General features: G+C 38.2%; 1 protein-coding gene across 1 annotated transcript; it reads right to left on the bottom strand.

Annotated features, from left to right (window-relative positions):
- Positions 1 to 8457: 8457 nt before the first annotated feature.
- On the bottom strand, positions 8458 to 24264 carry LOC311605026 (vomeronasal type-2 receptor 116-like; the record flags this gene model as incomplete). The annotated part of the gene is made up of 6 exons (XM_084795327.1): positions 8458 to 9362; positions 13593 to 13716; positions 18848 to 19072; positions 20437 to 21243; positions 21621 to 21900; positions 24059 to 24264. 6 exons carry the CDS (start codon positions 24262 to 24264, stop codon positions 8458 to 8460), a joined length of 2547 nt encoding a protein of 848 aa, XP_084651453.1.
- Between the last annotated feature and the right edge of the window lie 1395 nt (positions 24265 to 25659).

The following is a 25659-nucleotide window of genomic DNA, read 5'->3' as shown; positions in this document are numbered from 1 at the left end:
TTTTTTTTTTTTTATAAAGTCAGAAGTCTTTTGATTTCTCATTCTGTCTCCTTATTTTTACCGGGTCTATTACAGTTGTTGATCTGCTTCAGGCAACATCTTGACTTAGACAAACCCTAGTGAGCTCATCAGGAAGTTTTATATTTGGGATATATTTTGGCTCCATATGCATCTCAACTACCGCTTCTTAAGTTGGAGCCACAACTTAAGTTTAATTGAAGACAAAACAACACTTTAAGCCTTTTGAGGGATGATTGGAGATTACCTGACCAAGTTTCCAGTTTCTGGTTGGTGACAAAACTTTCTTATGGAGTAATCATAAACTTGCACTCTGAGTACATTAACTGGAATTACAACTAAAAAATCTTTAATTTGAAGAATGACATTCCATGGAAGCTACAAACTGTCGATGCCACCCCCAACCAGCAGGAAAGACACCAACACCGGGAACTCTTCTTGCCGCAGTTTATTCAGGAACCTGGACTACCGGAGTGACCCCGGGAAAAGCTCCCACAGAACCTTTATAGTGTGCCTGGTCCTATCAGAGACTGCCATGTTGTCGCTCTTGGTTGGTGCGTTCGGATCACGCCACCTCACGCTATGCCTTCAGGCATGTGCTTAAGAGGCTTGCACAAAGGCGCACTGCGCATGCACATAAGGGGCTCATTGTGCATGCGCATAAGTGGTCATTGCACTGGGGAAGCAGCAGGGGGCGCTGCTATCTGTGGCTCTCCACAACAAACTTAAGCACAAGCAGTCTCATAAAGATGCCCCCCCCCTTTCCCTCCTGCAGGAAAACAAATTCTCTTGGAATGGTTATTCAATTACTATGTACAGAACTGGGTATTATAACATGATGTTTAAAAGTGCAAGAATCCTGTAGCATTAGAATATCCCTTTCACATGTGAGAGATGTGCAGCTATATATTTAGGCAAAGAAACTTATAAACAGTGTTCATAGCAACTCACATAAAGTCTATTTCATGATAAAGAGATACTTATCTTAACAGGAAATAAAATAGTAGGGTTCCTTTAAAAATTTCTTTACAAGATATTGTGATAACTTATTTTCCATTCCACCTTCTGCACATCGTCTTCAGACACACCCCAATTCCATTCCTCTGGATATATTTTCAGTTTTCCACATGCAGACGTGGTTTTGAACAGCAGCATACTTAGAAGATTCTTTTTTCAAATGAAAATTTTGGGCATTTTTTAAAAATAAAAAATCCTTGGCTGGTCCCATTTTGAGCAGGACCCCTGGGCCCAAATCTGCCTATCATAATGCTCTTCTTGTAGGTTTCTAGGATCCTCTGGATCCTTCTACTTTGTTATTCTCCCATGCTTCTCTCATCTAGAGTCCCAATAGGATGTCCTCCCCTCTGTCCCAGTTTCCTGGTACGTGAAGACTTTCATGGGATATGCCTCTTGGGCTAGTATGCAGATATAAGTGAGTATATACCATTTGAGTCTTTCTGCTTCTGGGTTAACTCACTCATTATGATCATTTCTAACTCAATCCATTTATCCACAAATTTTGTGAATTCCTTGTTTTTAATAGCTGAGTAGTATTCCATAGTGTATATGTACCACAGTTTCTATATCCATTCTTCTACTGAGGGACACTCAGGCTGTTTCCATGTTCTGGCTATTATGAATAAGGCTTCTATGAACATGGTTGAGCAAATGTTCTTGTGTGCTGGAGCATCTTCTGGGTATATTCCAAGGAGTGGAATAGCTGGGTCTTGAGGAAGCCCTATTCCTAGTTTTCTGAGATAACACCAGATAGATTTCCAAAGTGGCTGTACTAGTTTGCATTCCCACCAGCAATGAAGGAGTGTTCCTCTCTCCCCACATCCTCACCAGCCTGTGGTGTCGCTTGAATTTTTGATCTTAGCCATTCTGATGGGTGTAAGATGGAATCTCAGAGTTGTTTTGATTTGCATTTCCCTGATGACTAAGGAGGTTGAGCATCTCTTTAAGTGTTTCTCAGCCATTTGATATTCCTCTGTTGAGAATTCTCTGTTTAGTTCCAAGCCCCATTTCTCAACTGGGTTATTTGGTTTGGTGGTGTTTAATTTCTTGACTTCTTTATATATTTTGGATATTAGACCTTTGTCAGATGTAGGGTTGGTGAAGATCTTTTCCCAGTCTGTAGGCTGTCACTTTGTTCTCTTGACAGTGTCTCCTGCCTTACAGAAGCTTCTCAGCCTCATGAAGTCCCATTTATTAATTGTTCACATTAATGTCTGGGCTGTTGGTGTTCTGTTCAGGAAGTTGTCTCCTGTGCCAATATGTTCCAGGCTCTTCCTCACTTTTTCTTCTAAGTGACTTAGTGTCTCTTGTTTTATGTTGAGGTCTTTAATCCAATTGGATTTGAATTTTGTGCAAGGTGACAAATATGGGTCCAGTTGCATTTTTTTACACATAGACCTCCAGTTAGACCAGCACCATTTGTTGAAGATGCTATCCTTTTTCCATCGAATGGATTTGGCTTCTTTCTCCAAAATCAAGTGACCATATGTGTGTGGATTCATATCTGGGTCTTTGATTCGATTCCACTGATCAACCAGCTGGTTGCTGTGCCAGTACCATGCTGTTTTAATTACTACTACTTTATAGTACAGTTTGAGATAAGGTATGGAGATACCTCCAGAGGATCTTTTATTATACAAGACTGTTTTAGCTATTCTGGACTTTCTGTTTTTCCATATGATTTGAACTGTCAATGTCTTTTAAAAATTGTGTAGGTATTTTGATAGGGATTGCATTGAATCTGTAGATTGCTTTTGGTAGGATGGCCATTTTTACTATGTTAATTCTCCCGATCCATGAGCAAGGAAGATCATTCCATCTTCTCATGTCATGTTCAATCTCTTTCTTCAGAGTTTTGAAATTTTTTCAAACAAGTCAGCCTTGCCTCGTTCCCTATTTTAGAGGAATTTCCTTGAGTATCTCACCATTTACTTTTATTTTGGCTATTGGCTTGCTATATATAGCCTTTATTATGTTGAGGAAAGTGCTTTGTACCCCCGATCTCTCTAAAACTTTAAACATAAATGGGTGTTGGATTTTATCAAATGCTTTCTCTGCATCTAAGGAGATGATCATGTGGTTTTTAATTTTCAGTTTGTTTATATGGTGGATTACATTGAGGGATTTCCATATATTAAACCATCCCTGCATGCCTAGAATGAAGCCTACTTGGTCATGATGAATGATATCTTTGATGTGTTCTTGTATTCGTTTTGCAAGTATTTTATTTAGTATTTTTGCATCGATGTTCATAAGAGAAATTGGTCTGAAATTCTCTTTCTTTGTTGAGTCTTTGTGAGGTTTAGGTATCAATGAGACTATGGCCTCATAGAATGAATTTGGTAATGTTCCATCCATTTCTATCTTTTGGAGTAGCTTGAAGAGTATTGGTATTAGCTCGCCCTTGAAGGTCTGGTAGAATTCTGCACTGAAACCATCTGGCCCTGGGCTTTTTTTGGTTGGGAGACTATCAATGATTGCCTCTATTTCTGTAGGGGAAATGGGACTATTTAGCTTGTTTATCTGTTCTTCACTCAACTTTGGCAAGTGAAATTGATCAAGAAAATCATCCATTTCCCTTAGATTTTCAAATTTTGTGGCATACATGCCTTCAAAGTAGGGTCTTATGATTATTTGTGTTTCTTCAGTGTCTGTTGTTATGACTCCCTTTTCATTTCTGATTTTGTTGATTTGAATACTCTCTCTCTCTCTTTGCCTTTTAGTTAGTTTGGCTAACAGTTTGTCTATCTTGATTTTCTCAAAGAACCATTTCTTGGTTTTGTTGACTCTTTGGACTGTTTTCTTAGTTTCTAATTTGTTAATTTCAGCCCTGAGTTTGATTAGTTCCAGACGTCTACTCCTTTTGGGTATTTCTGCTTCTTTTTTTTTCTAGGGCTTCCAGCTGTGTCATTAAGTTGCTTATGTGAGATGTTTCCAATTTCTTTTTAAAGGCACTTAGTGCTATGAATTTTCCTCTTAGCACTGCTTTCAATGTATCCCACAAATTTGGGTATGTTGTTTATTCATTTTCATTGAATTTCAGGAAGTCCTTATTTTCTTTCTTTTTTCCTTCCCTGACCCAGTTGTTTTCAAAGGAATAGGTAGATGATAGATAGATAGATGGTCTTCAAACACTTCAGAAACCCACAGAAAATGGCATTTAATAATAAAGGGCTTTTATGACAGAGACACATCCATTTCTGGTAACATCTCCAGTCTTATTATGCGGGCATCAAGAAATGATAGTGGCAGATAGCCACTGGACTGAGGAACTTTGCTATCTCTACCCCTGATGAGAGAATGACCATCTGACATGATCAAGCCTGATACTGAGAAATTGGCTGCCCAGCCTTGCAGAGACCAGGTGGGCTAGTCCTTCAGCATTCAAAATGATTTGAGCTGGCTGGCTGATGGTGGGATGCACCTACAATGGAGAGAAACTTGTGACAGTACAGAATCAGTCTGTCAAATGCCTTGGGCTGGCTGGCTGAAAACTGAATACTCCAACAATGGAGAAAGAACTTGTCACTGTACAGACAGCCAGCTCTCTGTCCTGTCAATATTTTTGAAGTTGCTTTCTTGCACTTCCTTCATATCAGATAGTTTTTCCTTCTGGGGTCTCTGATGGGCTTGAAGACTAGATAGCCACAGTTTTGTTATACGTTTAGTTAAAAGAATCAGTAGTATAGGATAGTGGAATAATCTCTTAAAAATTGTTAACTACAAATGGACTGGACCTTATAAATGTTAACTTAATGGATAATTCTTATTTTATTGTATATAGCTGATTTTATTAAATAAAAAGGGGGAGATGAAGGAGAGATATATCTGTTTTTTTAGGATACCAAGTGTAGAATCGGAATGGTCTTGTAAGAAACCAGGTGAGGTTAATCCACTAGAAGACTGACCACCTTGTCAGGAGCTTGATTGTTGACAGCTGAAAAGATCCTGTGAACAGACTCTGGGAGGAGATATATAAATGAGCCCAGAACTGGAAGCGGGGCTTTTTGGAGACTTGGGATAGTTTTGGTTGTTCATCACTGCACTTCAAGACACTCCTAGAGAGAACCGCTCGAGGGAAGGCTTCAGGGCCCGGCTCCTGGTGAGGTTATGAGTTCTGGTTACTCTATGTTCCAGCAGAAGAAATCCTGCAGATTGTGCCAGGAGAATTGCTCCTCAGAACTGATACCCTTACGGTTTTGTTATTGTGCCCATTAATCCTCATTTTCTATTGTTTTGGTTAGTCGGGTTATAAGTGACGTATGCTCTGTCACTAAGTTGTTAATAAAATATATTGGTTAAGAAAATTGAGCATACAGTCTGCACTCTATTGCACTGCATGAATGAACAGAGGACACACAGAGCCCTGCCTGCCATCAAGCAATGCACCAGTATTGGAAGAAGACATCCATAAACCTGCCTACCCAACATGCCACACAGGCAGTCTGTGGACATCTAATGGCCTACATCCTTCTGTGTCACACAGGAGAGACAGAGGAGTTCTCCCAAAGGTCCACCAGCTGTGTGGCTTCCTGAAGCAGGAGCCACTGCAGTGTGCAAGTGTGTGGTGAACAGATGGGGGAGAACTAGAAGCAGAACAGTTTGAGCATTGTGAACGGAGAGATAACTGGTGACATGAGGGAGGAGAGGAATAGCCTATTGGGAATATCCATCCTGGACACCTGAGGCAATGGTGAAGTCCTGTCCCCTGCTACAGTCCCCTGTACCCCTGGTACAGACAGCTACATGTCTGTACCCCTGACTATAAAGAAGCAGGTGTCAGTATCTAGTTTCATGGCCCATATTACTACTAGAGACCATGGAGATATCCCTGGCCTAGACAGCTGCCTAGGATCACATGGAAATCCAGGAGCTGTACAGAACTGGCCCTACCCATCACAGGCTTCCATATTCTGGAGAGCTGACCCAACCTCTTACCTGTGGCAGCACTCAGGAGAGGAGGCCACACGTATTCTCAGAGCAGCACAGTGCAGGCCCTGGTGGCTGAGGCTCGAGTGAGCCAGCTCAGTGGGTATGTGTGCGGCCTTATCACGAAGAGTGGGTACAGGTCTAATACTGTACACCCTCACTCCTCATCAACTGTGGTATCCAGGAGGCCCTTACCTATCCTGGGAACCACAGTAGAGCTGTCCCTGGTGGTGGTGGGTGATCAGCTGACCCAGCTCTGTGGATAGGAGCACAGGATACTTGGCCCATCACTTGAAAGCTGTGTGGTGGAGTGATCATTGGCATGGCACTCTTCTCCAGTGCGTTCACTACTTACAGTAGTCAAGACAGCTGGCCTTGCCCACTGCTTTCATAAGAGTGGACCCTGTACCTTGCCTGGGCAACATAGTGGAGTTGGCCTTGGTGTCAAAGGCAGAAGTGAGCCCCTAGAGTGTGAGAGCAGGAGAGCTGTTCCAGCCCCTCAGTAGCTGCACACTTTGAAGAGCGGGGCCTATTCCTTGACTGGGTGGAGAAATCCATGAGAGCTTGCCCTGTTGGTGCTCATAAGAAGGAGACAGTATGCTGACCAGCTCATCTACCTCCCAGGCCCCAATCCAGGGTGTTGAGTTGCTCACTCCCAAATTTACATCATCTGTGGATTGTTGAAGTACATAGAAGGGCTGGTCCTACTGATCTAAAGCTATAGGATCTCTATGACACAGGACAACAACAGGATAATCAGAATAACTCCTGATGAGGAATGAATATTCATAGTGTCACAGAAGCCAGGGAAATTGAACTAGGCCGCTGACTCATTGCAATAAATATTTACAAGTGTTGATGTGTGGACAGAGGGCCATATTCTGTGACTACAGCTGCCACAATGAATATTTTGTAGGCTTTGGCTGTGTGTGTGTGTGTGTGTGTGTGTGTCTGTATGTCTGTGTGCGTGTGTCTAGGTGTGTGTGTGTGTGTGTGTGTGTGTGTGTGTGTGTGTGTGTTATTTTGAGTTACAAGGGTAGAGGGAAAATATGTAGGGACAGGGAGGTGACTGAAAGTATGATGCAGGAGGTAAAAGACAAAAGCAATGAAAAGTTATTTTTAATGATTTCATGATACAAGTCCTAGATACAGTTAAGCTATTGGGAACAAATTTCAATATAATAAAGGTTACATATAATAATTCAAAAGCCAAAACAGCCGTAAAGTGAGAAAAACTCAAAGCAATCCTAGAAAATCAGATAGAGAGCTATCTATACTCCTCATTACTTTTCACCACAGTACTGAAAGCACTAGGTACAGAAAAGGCCAATAAAATGAAATTAAGTAAAAGGAAATAGGAAAATAAAAATCTTTATATATGATATATTCATTAAAGATTCTACAAATTACAACAAAACCAATAAGCACATGCATTAACCACAAACACACTGGGATTGAGATTATGATTATAATGCTGTGTATAATAGTATTTTTAATGGAAGAATTGAAGGATCTCTACAATGCAAAATTCAAACCTCAGAAGCAACAGGCACAGGGAGACATTAAAAGACTGGAAATTACCCCATACTCATGAATTGGTAGATGTAATATTGTGGAAATTGTGGAAAACAATGTACAAATTCAATAACTCTAAATCAATTTTCTCCATTTTTTCAAAGAAACAACCATAAAATTCTTATCAACCTATAAAATACCCAGATAATAAAACCTAATCAAACGGAAGAAAAATATTGGAGAGCCTTAATCACTTGTTTATACCATTATCTGGAATTTTTAACAGGATAGATAAAAAGCTTTCTATTTTTTATTTCTGGGTGCATTTAAGTAGTATTATTGTTCATCACTTTCCAGTGTTCTGGCCATAAAAATTTCTAGTGATTCCATTTGGTCCTTGTTTTTTGTTGTTGTGAAGCTAGACAGTTGCATCAAACTAATTTCTGCTTACAGATCTTTTAAAATTATATACTTCCTCTTGGTTTAATTTATTCTAAATATGCATCTAGAAATTTACAAATTTCTTTCACATGTTCCATGTTTCTAACACTTTATATGCAGTTACTGTATTTATATTACTTTCATTTCTTGCCCTCCAACTCTTCTGGTGACAACAATTTTTTTCAAAATTAATGGCTGATAAAAAATCCCTCCCATACCTAATTTTCAAAAAGTATAGAAGGAAGAATGATCCTGAGAGCCAAAGGGAGAGTGAGCTTGCTGTGATAATATTTGTTCTAGGAATAGCACGAGGTTTACCGTAACTTCTCATTCACATGACCCCCCCAAAATGTGACCTAATTAAAGAAGACAATAACAAATGTTGGTAAACTAGTTGGGAAAAAGTTTGAAGGCCTCAAGCTCATAAAAAGAACCATAGGCAACTGATTAAATCTGAAAATGAAAAAGGTGCTCTTCCCCAGATAAAGGAACAAAAATATTGTAAGTATAATCTAAAATGCAAAAAACTATCAAATTTCAATTAAGAGATTTATCCCTATATTTCTGACAAGAATATGAATCTAGTTTTATCAAAATAAAATAACACTTTGGGAAGAAAATGCACCCTAACAGCCCTGCACTGGAGGCCAAGATGGAGAAGACCTCCACAGCCACCATGACCTTCCCCTTAGTGCTATGGTAGACAGGAAGAAAGGTGACCCAGACACTGCAGAACACCAGCATGCTGAAGGTCAGGAATTTGGCTTCATTGAACCTGTCAGGCAGATTTCTGGCCAAGAAAGCCACGATGAAGCTTCCCAGAGCCAAGAAGCCCAAGTATCCCAGGACAAGGTGGAATGCAATGGCTGAGCCTTTGTTGCACACAATGACGATCAGCCCATGTTCAGAGTGTGTATCTGTGTCAATGAAGGGTGGTGACATCACCATCCAGATTCCACAGAGAACAAGTTGGACAGAGGTACAGATGGGAATGACAAAGTTAGGTGCCCCTGATATCAGCATCCATCTCATTCTTCTTCCTGGAGTAGTCAGCTTGAAGGCCAGGATCACAGTAATTGTCTTGGCCAACACAGTGGACAAGGCCACTGTGAAAAAGACTCCAAATGTGATTTGCTGTAGGATACAGGTGCCCTTGTTGGGATGCCCAATGAAGAGCAAGGAGCAGAGGAAACAGAATGTGAGAGAGATCAATAGGATGTAGCTTAGAATGCAGTTATTGGCTTTCACAATGGGTGTGTCATGATGTTTCACAAAAGTACCAAGTACAAGGGATGTGAGGATAGAGAAACACATGGACATGCAGGCCAGAGCCATCCCCAGTGGGTCCTCAAAAGCCAGAAAGGATACACGTCTTTGCAGGCAGTGTGTGTGGTCTGTGTTGGCATACTGGTCATCTGGGCAGCTCATGCACTGCTCCACATCTGCAGAGATCATTAACAACAAACCATAATAAAACTTCATCATTATATACATAATAATTTAGTATCTGCATTAATCAGAGGAATCCACAGTAAACAATTTGTTGTTATGCAACAGTTTTTATCTTTTTTTGTTATAGGAAGCAGTGAGATCAGGATGCTCCATAGCAATGCATCCCTGGTGGTGGAACGTACCACCTTCATGATAAATGGAGAAGAAAAGTTACTTATTGTTATATCTAACCTCCACATTCATGAAAGTTTAAGAAAATAAGAACAATTTGTCAGTACCTTATACATAGTAACATAAGATATCTATTATTAATTAATTACTCAAAACTTAAACTTATTATGTACAGATCTGTAGACTCTGTTTGTGGTGGTTTGACTGAAAATAGCCCAATATACTCAGAGATTAGAATGCTTGGTTACAAGGGAATAGCACTATTAGAATTTATCGGGTTATATGTTCTTGTCTGAGTTGGTTTAACACAGGTGTGTCACTGCTAGAGAAATTGTAGCAGACGGTGGGCTTACGGATTTATAAAGCTCCAGCCATCCACTTGTTCCTCTCTTCCTTTTGTGTTAGCATCTGTAGGTGGAACACTCCATCACTTCTCTGGAACCATGCATGGCTTCACACTGCAGTACTCCCTGGCACTATGATTAGGGACAATGTCTGAAAATGTATTCAAGCCCCAATTAAATGCTTTCTATCATAACTGCTGTCATAGTCAATATATTGTTATGATCAGCCTGAACATGCGGCTACTTGGCAAAAGATGAACTTTAGAACTGTGTATTGGGAATGCAGTTAAATCTTTTAAGTGAGAATTAATAGGCAATACTAAGAGAAGCATAGAGGATCACACTTAGGAATATTTTAATTGTGTGGGACAAGCTCAAAATGTTTGAGAGGGGAAAATGTTATTAAACAGCCTAGAGACTTTTTAAAAATTATTTATTTATTTATTTATTTATTTATTTATTTATGTATGTATTTATTTATTTTTTACCTTTTTAAAATTAATTTGTTCATATTACATCTTGATTGTTAGCCCTTCCCCTGTTTCCTCCCATTCTTCCCTCCCTCCCTCCCACTTCCCCCCTTCTCCCCTCCCCTATGTCTGTGATTTAGGGAGACCTCCTCCCCCTATATATGCTCTAAGATTATCGAGTCTCTTCTTGGTAACTTGCTATCCTTCCTCTGAGTGCCACCAGGCCTCCCCATCCAGGGGACGTGGTCAGAAAAGGAGTACCAGAGTTTGTGTGAGAGTCAGATCTCACTCTCCACTCAACAGTGGAGAATATCATGTTCGTCAGCTAGGTCTTGGTACGGGGTCGAAGTTTACTGCCTATTTCTCCTTGGCTGGTGCCTTAGTTTGAGGAGGACCCCAGGACCCAGATCTGCCTGTCATAAAGTTCTTCTTGTAGGTTTCCAGGACCCTGTGAGACTTTTAATATTTTGATTTATACCTTTTTCTTAAAAATTTTCTGCCTTAGGCTAAGTTGAATAGTTTTTGATGAAATGTTTTGCCAGAGAAAATGCTAAGATAGCCTAGTTTTGACTGTCTCATATGGTTATTAGTGATCACTCTTATGTAGAACAATAAAGAAAAGAAGCTAGGACAGCAAGGAAAAATTCAAAATCTATAGTTTGAGGAGAAAAAGAGCAACACAGTCTGTAAGGGAGCTAATTCCAGAGCGCAAGGCAATGAAAAATTTAAAGAAAATCCTGATGCTAAGTGCAATCAATGGAGTGGCAAGCTCAGAGCAAGACCCATTGAGCTAAGCTTCCAGTGTGTGAAAGGAATGGGATAAGAAACTTAAGCCATGGAAGATGTCATCCAAAATATAAAGTTGTTGAAAATGTATTTAAATGAAGGGCCAAGTTTTAGTTCCAATAATCAGAAAGCCTTGGAAGCTTTGGCCACATAGTTCTGATTTTAGAGTAAAAGATAGAATTAAGGGACTGTGAAATCTCCCACCAGGTTTTTGTCAGATATTTCAATGTGTGGAAGCCAGGAAAGGCTATTGAGTAAAGCTATAGATGTGAAGACTGGGATTTAATAGAAATCCCAGGAATTTTGGAGATATCAGAGTCATGAGATGCTTGCCAAGTAAGGCTGAAGATAGGAGTTTAAACTAGCCCCAAACAGAACTGTGTTGCAGTCAACAAAAATGGAACAAGTAGGGGATGTGAAGAGTGCCTTGACATCCCACATGGAGATGCAGACTTTGGAATTTTCTCTGCTGAATTTGGATCTGTCTTTGGATTCCACAATGTGTCTTCACTTTGCTTTGGCTCATCCCTTTTGAAATGGTGGTATGTGTTCATTGTCATAGTATCTCGGCAGTATGGAAGTAATGATACGCTTTATTATTTTGCTTTACAAAGGGTTACAGTTAAGAGATTGCCATGAGTCTTAGAAAAGACTGTAAACTTTGGAGATTTAAACAGTGTTGAGACTGTGATAGATCATGAGTAGTTTTGAAGTTGGACTGTTTCTGTGTTATGATGTGGCTTCAGGCCTATGAGGCCAAAAAAGTTGTATATGGCGATTTGTGTAATTTTCTGATCGATCAATAATGAGTAGTACTGTTGGAAATGATTACAAGATGTTGCCTTTTGGTAGTAGAAGAGGCCTTTTTTTCAGATAGTGTGTCACTTAGAGTGGGGTTTTTTGATGTTAAGATCTCAAGCAGGCCCAGTGCTTCTCTGTCTGTTCCTGCTGCCTAAGTATCTGGATATAGAACATTCTCCAGAACCATGTCTGCCTGTGTGCGGCCATGTTCCCTGCTATCACAAGAACAGACTAAGCCTATTAAAGTGGAAGCAAGCACCAATTAAATACCTTCTTTTAAAGGAATTATTATATTTATTGCATCTCTTCACAGCAATAGATCACTGAATAAGACATCACGTCTGGATTAAAAAGCCAGCCAATACAATGTATTGTTCACATTGCCTCGTACCCTTGGTCTGTACCTCCATATAGCAAAAGGATATACATTTCCCTTATGCGCATACTGTTTGCATAAAGCAATATTTTCAATAAAGAAGCTGTACATCTCATGTAAGAACATCCACTTCAGTGTAAGTTCATCACCTCATCAATTAACTTAAGGATTTGGAAAAAAGACATTTGTTTTTCAAACTAATATCTATTCCTATGATGTCTTGTATATGAACTTCTTTATATTAATATATACTTTTGTTCTTGTCACTGCTCATACATTAGAAACAAAAATCATAACTACTCATTGCTTTTTATTTCAGAGCATAAAATATAAGTTGTTATTAATAGTTTTATTTAAAATTAATGGAGATATAGTATCTGGCTTTACTCTTCCTCTCTAGTCCATTTGCTGTCCACTTGAGAATAGAGGGGATATGTAGTGTTGCTTCAAGTGATGGTATTGGAAGGTTGTTAAGGAAGAAATTGAAGGGGGAGTAATTACTTTTAAATTAAAATATATTTAAATTGGCTAAATTTATGTGTGTATGAGGCATGCATAAAAGTGTATCCATGGTTGTGTGTGTAATTTTTGCATGTCAATCAGAGACTACATTCATCTTTGGACGTATTTGCTGTTCAAAAGACAATCATCAGCTGTTTTTCTCTACTGAATATTCTTTTCATTCCCAACTATATATTCCAAGGTAAATATCATGCAACATTATGCATAGTTTGGATCCTTCCTTCATTTCTCAGAAGCCTGTGATTACTGAGGAAATCTACCACATCTTTGTGTACATCTGGGAATGTGCCCTTCTGTCCTAATTCTTGCACAGCAACTGCTTCATCCTATGAGCTGTTCCCTAAGAGCTTAAATACATTTTATTAAACCACAGCAGGATTATGAGCTGGTTTCTAGAAGAACAATATTTTGGACCGGTCATGGAAATTTAATTTATAGAAAAAAATCAAAGAAGATTAGACATATGCATATCAGTATTGTGTACAAAATTTTCTGGTAGAATACTAGTTACAAACTTTTTATTAAACATTTTCTGGAAAATATAAGATATGTAACCATGATAATGTAAGTAAAATGTGTGGTTTAAGGAAGGCGGTGCATGTTCATTCCATTGTCCATAATATGCTTGATATTAGTACAATGATACATATAGTTTATGTCTTCAGTTTCCTTTCATGCCCTGTCAAAGTCTTAGTTGGGATAAAAGAAGATATTCAATTTCAACAATTTCTTCTACACACAATTACATACCTGTCTCATTAGACACTTCATTCTCTAGGCACTGGACACAATCAAAGCAGCATTCCATTGTTCGTTCCTGATGTAATTTCCTGAATCCAGGAGTGCATGTCACACTGCATGTAGAAGTGGGGACCTAAGGCAGATGGAATAAGAATTGGTAACAGAGGTGGGTTATATATATTCTTCTGCTATCCTGTATTATCTTATTCAAGCATTTGAGCATGTCATCTAAGCCTGTAATGAACTTGAAGTCCGTAAAATAATTAGGACATTAGGTAGCATTCTGTGTGTCAATGAATGAGTAAGGAAATTAAGATTTCTTTCTTCCAAAAAGTGTGAAAGAGCCTATGTCTCATTTGCACAGGAGAAACATCCTGAATGGAAAGCCAGCAGACCAGGGTCTAAGATCAACAATTATTAAATGGGAAATCAGGAAACTGAAAAGCTTATGTAAGGTAAAGGCACTGTACACAGAACAAAGCGACAGCCCATAGATTTGGAAAAGATTTTTACCACACCTGCATCCAACAGAGGGCTCATATCTAAAATATATAAAGAATTCAAGACACTAAACACCACCAAGCCAAATAGTCCAATTAAAAATGGGGTACAGAACTAAACAGATACTGCTCAGTAGAGGAATATTGAATGCTGAGAAACACCTAAAGAAGTGCTCAGTATCCCTAGTCATCAGCGAAATGTAAATCAAAATGACTTTGACATTCCATCTAAATACATCTCCAAATGGTGTGGATCAATGATTCAAGTGACAACACATGCTGGCAATGATGTGGAGAAAGTGGAACACTTCCACTGATGATGTGAGTGCAAACTTGTACAACCACTCTGGAAATCAATATTGTACGTTCTCAGAAAACTGGGAATAGTTCTACCCTGAGATTCAGCTACACCACTCCTGGGCAAATATCCAAAACATGCTCCACCATATGACAAGGACACTTGCTCAACTATGTTCATAGCAGCCTTATTCATAATAGCCAGAATCTGGAAACAACCTAGATGTCCTTCAACTGAAGTATGGATAAAGAAAATGTGGTTCATCTACACAATAGAATACTACTCAGATTTAAAAACAAAGAAATCTTGAAATTTGCAGCAAATGGATAGAACTAGAAATGATCATGCTAAATGAAATAACCGAGACCCCAAAAGACATCCATGGTATATATATCAACATAGATATCCTCTGAGAAACTCCACCAAGCAGGAGATAGGGACGGTTACTGAGAGAATTGAAGCTGGACACGGGGCAGAGTGCTGAGAGTATAGCTAAGAGTGGGGGAAAGGAAGGTCTGTGATGGAGCAGTAGATATACAGGGAGGCCAACAAGGCCTCTGTTTGGAAGCATAGGGGGCTCTCCACAGACTGATGATCCAGTCAGTGACAACCCATGTAAAGAACTAAGAACCCTTTTTCAAATGTAGCCAAGTAACTGCAGTTTTCCACATTGGGAAAAGGGGGAAACTGCTGCTAAACTTCTGCTATGCACTCAGGGGCCCACTACTTTGCTTCTGCCCCTTAGCAAGATTGTGCAGTGGGCACACAGTGGAAGGGAAGGCAGACTACCCTGGTGATAGGCTGTTCCCAGTGATCTAGAGCAGGGGAATAAGCAGGAGAGGGAGGGAGGATGGCAATGGGAAGATGAGAGGGAGGAGATAACAAATAGGAGGTAAAATGAATAAATTATAATAAATAAAATATACCCTTAAAAATCTGAACAGAAATGAGGGTTGCTGCAGAGACAGATAAACAAATCAAGAACCATGCAAGGTGAGGATCTACCTTAATTGTACCTACACCTACACCTAATCTCAGCTTAATTGTAGTACTTAGCACAGTCTCCTCATGGGTCCCACAATATGGGTAGTATGGAACACCTCTGACATGGACTTGGGCCTCCTAAAGTTGTTCACTTATCCCCTGTAGGGTGGCCTTGACAAGCCACAGAGGAAGAGGTTATATGTACCACCAGGGACACTGGATAAACTGAGTTCAGACTTTAGGGGAGGCGAGCTTCCCTTTCTAAGGACTGGGGGAGGGATGGTAAGGGGATAGGATTGGAAAGCATTAAGGGAGGGGGCTGCAATCAGGATGTAAAGAATTCAAAAGAATTCAAACTGCTAATCCCACTACATGGGAATAGCTGTGAGACTGGTTGAGATACAAATGTGTATGCATGGACAAGGCTTCATGTTGGTCACAGATCCTATGAGAATTATTGCTAGTGGCCATTCTTAGTAGACCATGAAGGAAGATTTTCAGATGTCTTACTTCTGCTTATACAATGAGCAGAGAATCAGGCTTAATAGCTCTGTACATCCCACACACCTCATATAATTATATTGTTAGAACTATGTAATGCTTGTGAGAAATTACATTTTCAGAACATAAGAACCAGACACTGATGCTGGATCAAACCGGAAAGAATTCATCTCTCTCAACATGCACCATACTGACATCCTGAATGCCATGTGTTCCACCCCCAGGCACCTCAGTTGCTGTTACCCATCAGCATCATAGAAATCTTCTGATGCCAATTTGTCCAACATTTCAGTCTGTCCCTTATAGGATTTCTATTAAGCCTAGACTCTCTGAACATTTAGAAACTGGACCACTAATGCAATCCTTGGCTTGGTTAACCATTTTCACCAATTTTGGGGGCCCCTTCTAAGGCATTATTTGCCCCAAATCAGCCTGAAGAAACCTTAAGGGACTGATGTCCTGTTTCCTCTAAGGGGGGTCGGCTAGGTTCTTGTTTGTTCTTTTGGTCTACAGATCATTGTTTTCATTGTGGGATAGCTATAAGTTATTATTGGTCTTATACAGAGAGAAAACTAGGTTGGACTTGGGGACATCTTTCATAGGTAAGGTTGTAGGTGCTAAAGAGAAAGAAAGGGGACCATAGAAATACAGAGGGAGGATAGAACAAAAGGTAGATGATTGAACCTACTCCTCAACTCAAGGCCTTAATTGTTACTGACAAAAAAGGTTATTTTCAATCCACTAGCATAGAATTTTGTATATTGATGCAAATCATGGTCATGTCAAAGACCAGTCTAATTTTGTTACAAGAATATATATTCAAGGTCTAACATATAGACATGATTCTATAGATTTACAAAGTAAAATAGTTAAATAAGGTCTTCAAAAGTCTCAAAGACCTACAAAATATGGCATTTGTTTGTTTTTTATCCAGTTTTTTGTTTTTTGTTTGTATGTATGTTTGTTTGTTTCTAGACAGGGTTTCTCTGTGTAGTGTGGTCTGTCCTGGACTCACTGTAGCCTAGGCTGGCCTTGAACTCACAGCAATCCATGTCCCTCTGCTCCGATGTGTTGGTAATAATGGTATGTGCCACCATGCCCAGTCAGACTATGGTATTTAAAGAAAGTTTTATTATTTTAAAGATTCTTTGACAAGAAAGTTAACTTCTGGCAACACTGAGCTGAACTCAAAGGAGATTATCAACATCAAAGAACCTCTTTGTTGAGTTGCCTTCAGAGGTGGCAAACAAGTTTCTGGGCAAAATGTCCTTCTTTTTGCGACAGACAGAATTCTTCCTAAAAATGGGCAAGCTTAGATGCAGGCAGAGTTGACAGCTGAATGATGCCTCAACAAGGTAAGCAAGTCTTCAATAGTTCCTGCCTCGCAAAGATGTCTAGCAGAGATATTGGGCTAGAAGGCCAAAGATGATGTCCAAGGTTATAGAAAGCGTTGAGTGACAGTTCAGGCAGTAAATTTTCTTATTCATTTTTTTCATTTTAGAGGTTGCTAATTTTTACTTCTGGTTCACTCAGGCATTTAAGTTTTATTCCTTCTAAAGTTTCTGATAGGGGTTGAAGATCACGTAGTTTATTCTTACAATCAAGTTTAGTTGGTTATGTGAGAAGATATTTTAAGATCAAGATAGATGATTTAAGTTAGTAGAGATGATATATATCTATATCTATATCTGTATCTATCTATCTATATATATATATTGATTTTTCTTCAGAAATGTAGACTATACAAGATAAGAAAAATGTTTACTTCAAGTTTGACAAATACAAAGGGCCAAATTACTATGACTGTAACAATTATATGACTCATGATTATCTTATGCTTCTTCCTGCTGTATGTAGTTTATTGTATTAATGTGTAATATTACAAATGTCTATGTTAAAAAAGAAAAGTAAGTAAATAATTTTAAAAGCTTTCTTTCTTCCTAAAGTGATCCACCAGGTATACTTAAGTAGAATAAATTGTTCTTAAAGGGTTTATAGAACAAAAATAAGAACAAGGAGTTGGGTGGAAGAGCAAGCATGATGGAACAGTGAAAAATTATAGGATGAACATGAACAAAACACATTGTGGGAGACCCTCACACACTTGAAAAATTTTAAACTTATAATGAAAGTCTACGATATAGAGAAATGTTTCTGTAAACAATTACATGATAATGTGGATTATGCTATAAAAGTATACACATATAATTACAAAACTTCATGGCTTATACCTCATCACATATTTTAACAATTTAAATATTTATTTATTTATTTTTATTTATTTTATTTTATTTTTTCCATTATTAATTTATTCTTGTTACATCTCAATGGTTATCCCATCTCTTGTATCCTCCCATTCTTCCCTCCCTCCTCTTTTCCCCTTATTCCCCTCCCCTATGACTGTTCCTGAGGGGGATTACCTCCCCCTGTATATGCTCAAGGGTATCAAGTCTGGATGAAGCTCAGGAATATACAATTTAAATATTTTTTATTCTAATATATATATTCTAATATATACATATATATATGTACAGTATGGGTGAAGTGGAATGTCATATTAGGTGTTCAGGGAAGCCAGAGGCAAATATCCTCATCACCTGCATTTATAAAAAACTTGTAAGTCATCAAAGATGGATGCTGAGAACTGAGCTTGAGTCCTTTGCCATCATTCCAATGCCACAATTTTTTTTATAACATTAAGGCTTTTATACTGAAAGGGTACTGATTTTGTCAAATCTTTCTGCATCTATTGAGATTATTCTATTATTTCTGGCCTTAAGTCAATTTATGTACGGATGTATATATATTGATTTGCATGTTGAACCAACCTTGCATCCTGGAATAAAACCATTCTATGTGAGTGTATGACCTTTAGCAACCATTATGAAAACCAGATAAAGAATTATTAAAAACAAACAAACAGAATAAAATGTAAAAATAAAGCTGCAAAAATATACATAATTAAAGTTATGTGTACATACCAGTGTTCCTCCCATGGACCACTCTAAATCTTCAGATATATGCAATTGTTGGCTTTGTGGGAAGTAAGGAGAATAGCTTCCTATTTTCACTTTTAATCCAAAACCTTGTGGAAAATTCCAAATGTTGAAAATGTCATAATCTGCACACAATTTTTTTCTCAAATTCATGTTCACTAGTTCTCCAACAGGATTAATAAATACAATGTTCTTCAGAATAGAAGCTACCTAAATGAGATGCATCATTAGATAGTTACATATACCTACCCAGGAAGGCAAAGTGACATTGTGAATGTTCAACAATTTCCAATATAGCCTAGAAAAGACATTTATGCTGATGGTTACTTATCCAGTGAAAAATCAAGATATTTCATAGGTAATTAAGTTATATTATACTTAATTCCTATGTTTTATGGTGAAAATGTCAGAAAATATTTACCAAATATTGAGTAACAAAGACCAAGAGATCTTTACATTCATTACTTGTGTGAAAGATGTCAATACACCAACTAAATAATTCCGGATGTAAAGTGTGTGTGTTGTATGTTTCTGTGTGTGTGTGTGTGTGTGTGTGTGTGTGTGTGTGTGTGTGTGCAGGAAAACTTTTTTAAAGGAAAAGCCAAAATCTGAGAGAATAAGAGGCCTGGAATCTGTTGAATGGAAGATAGGTAGTGAGTAAATCATGTAAATGATGTATACATATATAAGATACAACTATAAGATTTCATGAAATAATTATCCATGACATTGGTCAATACATATTTCTTCTTGAGAAATAAATTATATTCTAGTTGTCACTTGTGTACTTTGTGATAGAAATTTTAGTTATTATTTCTCATATTGAACTCATTTGGTGTAAGGCTCAGATGCATTCCCAAAAAATGACTAATCTTCATACTTGCTGTCTGTGTGACCCACATTTTGATTAATAAAAAGCCATTCCACCTGTGGAGGGCAGAGGAGATAAAGACGTGGCTAAGATTCCTGGCCATAGGAGAGAGACAGGAATTCTGGGAAGGGGAAAAAGAAGAAGAAGAAGAAGAAGAAGAAGAAGAAGAAGAAGAAGAAGAAGAAGAAGAAGAAGAAGAAGAAGAGCGAGAGGGACCCGAAGAGGTCCTGAGAGAGGAGAAAATGACCACCATGGGTTATATGGAAAAGAAACAAATGGCCAGTATGAATGGAGATTTGTCCAATATGAAGAATATTAACCTTTATTTGAGATAATGGATGGGAGGCAGCTTGATAGAAATTATTGGAAGCAGATGGCATGGGAGTGGGGTATACCTGCCCCACTACCAAATTCCACTATGGAAAATAGTTTAGAGGATTAATGTCTGATCTGGTCCAGGTTAACTAAGGCTATTTTAAAACATAACAAGTATCTGTGTCTTAATGGAGTGCTAGTCAGACATACTAATATTACTGATAATTTAATAACAAGAATCTTGTGTAGTATATCTATCCACCTAAAAATTTTATATTGGGGTGTTTTGAAGTTCAGAAGGCCTTCTATTCAAAGAATAACCCATATGATCATTTGTGGGGCTATTTTGAAATATCATAACTTAAGCATAATCAATATGATAATTTACCTGTTGACAGTCATAGAATATTCCTATGAGTTCTGCTACTTGCTGAGATTCTACTTGTTGAAGAATGATTTCATGGTAGGTGTGGGCCACAGCATAAACAGCATTGTATAAATTGTAACCTGCTTCACTCAGATCCATAGTAAATTTATGCTGTGATAACCATCCCAAAGAAGTGTTGAATGAACAAGGATTCATTGCGCTATAGTTGGTACAGGAAATTGAACAGTTAAAATGATTCCACTTTTGTCTCATCCCAGAAATGTCTACTGGGTATTTGGAAGTGTTCATTGATTCCATAAAATTTATAAATTTAGAAATATAACCATGGTGGTGTGCAAAAGTGACAGTCCCATGGAAGGGGTCAAGGCAGAAGTCTTCCTTAGATGTGATGACATCCCACTGTGAGGTGGTGACCCAGATTCTCCGTACACCTAAATATACCCATCTTCTGAAGCTGGCTTCTAGGGTAGAGTTCATTTCACCGTAAATGATAACAACCTTTGCTGTGGATGTCAGGATTTGTTTCTCATATATTACACCCCTTGTCACATATAACTGCATATTATCTGGGATCACATTCTCAAAAGATAAACAGACTCCATTAATTTGCATCTCTTCTTTCAAATCTGAGAGAAACTGGATGCCCTGGTCATCATCTGAGATGACCAAGCCTATCCAGGACCATGAAAAATAAAGCATCAAAGAGACCATGGCCTGGGTCAAACATGTATCCTTGTGTGCTATCTGATAGATATAGGGAAACTGGACATTGTCATTCAGAATAGGAAGAAATGGTCCAATGAAAATCTGAAGGATGAAAAACAGAAGAAGCTATGTGAGGAATATGCTTGGTTGGAAATTCTTTCTTAGATATAAGTTGTGTTACTCACCATCCAGAACTCCTATTAAGGACAATAACATCACTTTCTAAAGGCCCTATATTATTCCAATAGAATTCTTAATGTTTCTGACATGCCTGTATGTTCAGCCAAAGTTTTTGTGTGTTTCTCCATTCACTCATTCTTTGTAGTACAAGGAAATATTAGTGACGTATACAGTGTGCTTTAATTCTTTAGAATATACAGATCAGCACACACAAACCCATGCTGCCCATTCATTCTCTGTCATAACTTAGGGTTAGCATAGATAAATGTTACCTCTCCTTTTTAATCACACAGCCTCACCTTTGGACTTCTAGAAAAAATTGCCAGTTTTAAAGATGTAGTCCATGATGGTCCTGTAAGTTGTACATAATATACAGTTATTCCACAGATATAATTGGGAAATATATGATTACTGGTTTTTGGTGAAATGTATTTATCAATTACATCCCATGTTTCAAAACAGATACCAACAGGAATGGTAAATAACAAAGACACGTTGGGTAAAATGTAGGAGTTCTTGTTGATCTCATCAGTAGCAAAAAGCAGTACAAGAATAAACTCATATTTCCATGTTGGTATTCTTAAAAGGAAACAGAAGATCATTATGTAGAATATTGCAAAAATGAAAAATTCAAATGATCATCCTGCATGCATTAACCAAGTCACAGAAAGACCCATGTTGTATACATTTACTTATAATTGGGCACTAGCCCAAAAGACATGTCCCGTGAAAGTCTTCACTTACCTGAAGATTGCAATAGATGTGAAGACTTCCTATTGGGACTGTAGGTGAGAGAAGTATGGGAGTATGGGGAACTAGAAGGATCCAGAAGGTCCTAAAAACCTATAACATCACGATAGGCGGATCTGTACCCAGGCAAGTCTACTCAAACTACTGTACCAACCAAGGACAATACGTGCAGTAAACATTGAACTCCTACTCAGATCTATTCAATGGATAGGACATTATCCACAGTTGTGTGGGGAGCAGGGACTGACTCTGACATGAACTCTTATGTCCCATACTTGACCATTTCCCTTTGGTGAGGAGGCCTATTGGCGCTCAGAGTGTGGATAAGCAGGCTACCAAGATGAGACTTGATAGCTTGTGACAATATGGTGGGGTAGGATGTCCTCTTCTGTCACAGAGCTAGGGGAGGGGAATAGGGAGAAAGAAGGATGGAGGGTAGAACAGTAGAGTATGTGTAAAGGGATAACAATTGAGTTGAAATATGAATAAACTAATTAAATAAAAACATTAAAACAAGAAATTGGAGCGCTCTCATACTGGCAACTTATAAGCACACCTAAAAGCTCTAGAACAAATAGAGGCAAACACAGCCAATAGGAGTAGAGAACAGGAAGTAATCAAACCCTTGGCTGAAATCAGTAAATTAGAAACAAAGATGACATTACAAAGAATCAATGAAACCAAGAGCTGGTTTATCATTATATACTCCTTATACGTATTGATTATGTGCAATCTCCTTAATTCTGTATGATCTGTAAGTGTTTGCTTAAATAAATAATGCAATAAAGTATAGGCCATGTTGATATTTTTAATAGTGCCATTAATGAAATATTTCATTATTCTCCCTATAGGGGCAGTATGAAAGATGAGACAACAGAAGAGCAAATCCTGATGGCCTAAGCTGAAAAATAATAACGTGAAGCCACCGTCAGAATTAAAGTGGGCACAGTAGCTAACAGTTGTAAAATACATTTTATAAAATGCACATGAGATGCAATTGGAATGATATGTGGCATGAGAATCAGAGGCTAAAGAAATCACAGAAATGGTCAGTATGTAGGTAAATAAAGCCCAAGCACATTATATGCACAAAGTTGATGAATTTCAATACTTTTTCCCTTTTCTCTATGCTGTGCAGTCACCACTGTTAAGTTCTGACACTTGGGATATAAGAACTTCATAAAAAAAATTGAGAACACCTCATTTTTAAGTATGAGTACATTAGTACTCCTAAATTTTCCTAATGTTACATGTTTTCACTAATTAATATGAATATTACATCTTTCATATTTCATATTAATTATGATGCAAATCTGTAACTGAACATACACACAAGTGAGACAAAATAAAATTGTGGAGACATCGAATCTTACATCTGATTTTTTCCATACTTATTGTCAGTTCCAGAATGACATTAGGGACTGGTAGAGATATTTAAACCAATATATATGTATTTTCACAAATATGTATGTAATAGTCCACATGTAATCATGTATACTTGTCACACAACTTTCTAAGTATGAAAATTAACCCTATTGTTAAGGTCCACAATTAAGTAACCTCTTTTTAAAGACCTTTGGGAATACATGCTGATAGAAGAAGTCTTGCCACTTAACACTAGAAGAGACACAGTGGTGCAACCTCTTCTCACTGAATTCATGCCAGTAGTGTGGATTGTGTTTTCATGTCAGATCATGAAACCTTGTGCAATAACAACTTTGAACATAAGGTGACCCATGAGGCAGAATAGTGAAACCTGAATCTCTCACCTTACAGCTGAGTGAATTGGAGTATAATATAAGAAATCCACACTACAATGAAATGCACTTGAAAATAATGATGAATAAGGGAGAAATATTTCTGTAGTTCTTCTAATGTTACTGAGGGAAGTACAGGACAGAAAATCTCAGTTTCTCTACACAGGCAAACATTTTTAATCCATGGCATTCATGAGGGAATGAGGACGTTAATGACTTTAGTGACTTACTTAAAATCAAGAATTTTGTTATAAAAATCTTCTCCTATAGGTTTCTGAGATGTGAAAATCATAAAATTACAGTCCGTCAGTAAATCTCCATCATCATCTGCACTGTGCTTTATCCTCCAATAGCAGGTGGGGTCTGTCAAACTGCACAAGATCAGAGAAAATTTCAGTAGCAAGAAGGAAATAATGAAAGCATGTAGGTTCCTCATGGCTTTCAAAATCTAAGACTTAGCAGAGGTGAAAACAGTTTCTCATGCAGACAAACATCACACACATTTAGCTCTATGTATCTCTGTTATTACTATTACAGACTGCAGGGGACATATTTATATCCCCTAGTTTCCTTCTGCCCGTTCTGTGCCATGCTCCCTGGATACAGCTGAAAAATCTTGGCCTCAAAATCTGGATCTGAGATCTGAAATATTTTCATCACAATAGGTCAGAAAACATGTTATGAAGAGCGTGTTCTCCAGCCCCAGGTGACATGATTTCATTCACATTATTGCGTTGCATTATTGCATAATTGCCCCTGGCACAATTTTCTCTTGGGCAGCTGTGGTTCCCAGGCTTTGTGAGTAGCCACATACATGACCAAAACTGAAAATCATTTTAGTAGATTTCATATGAACTTTCATAAGGTAAGAAGTGAGATTATAAATGTCCCATGCTATTGAGAAGTATTATTGAATTATGAGACAACATATCCTGTTTCCATGATAGGGAATGGTATTCTTTTTTATTCTTTTTTTTTTGTTGTTGACCAAAATTTGTTTTTATTTTTTTTATTCTTTAAAAAATTTTTTTTAATTAATTTATTCTTGTTACATCTCAATGGTTATCCCATCCCTTGTATCCTCCCATTCTCCCTTCACTCCCATTTCCCCTTATTCCCCTCCCCTATGACTGTTCCTGAGGGGGATTACCTCCCCCTGTATATGCTCATAGGGTATCAAGTCTCTTCTTAGTAACCTGCTGTCCTACCTCTGAGTGCCACCAGGTCTCCCCCTCCAGGCGACATGGTCAAATGTGAGGCACTAGAGTACGTGAGAAAGTCATATCCCACTCTCCACTCAACTGTGGAGAATGTTCTGCCCATTGGCTAGATCTGGGTAGGGGTTTAAGGTTTACCTCCTGAATTGTCCTTGGCTGGTGCCTTATTTTGAGCAGGACCCCTGGGACCAAATCTGCCTATCATAATGTTCTACTTGTAGGTTTCTAGGACCCTATGCATCCTTCTACTTTGCTATTCTCCAATGCTTCTCTCATCTAGAGTCCCAATAGGATGTCCTCCCCTCTGTCCCAATTTCCTGGTAAGTGAAGGCTTTTGTGGGACATGCCCCTTGGGCTAATATGCAGATATAAGTAGGTATATACCATTTGAGTCTTTCTGCTTCTGGGTTAACTTACTCATTATGATCATTTCTAGCTCAATCCATTTATCCACAAATGTCGGGAATTCCTTGTTTTTAATAACTGAATAGTATTCCATAGTGTATATGTACCACAGTTTCTTTATCCATTCTTCTACTGAGGGACACTCAGGCTGTTTCCATGTTCTGGTTATTATGAATAAGGCTGCTATGAACATGGTTGAGCAAATTTTC

This window comes from Acomys minous, assembly GCF_964271855.1.
Source record: "Acomys minous genome assembly, chromosome: 9".
Lineage (NCBI taxonomy): Eukaryota > Metazoa > Chordata > Mammalia > Rodentia > Muridae > Acomys > Acomys minous.
This window is presented reverse-complemented; position numbering and strand designations above follow the sequence as displayed.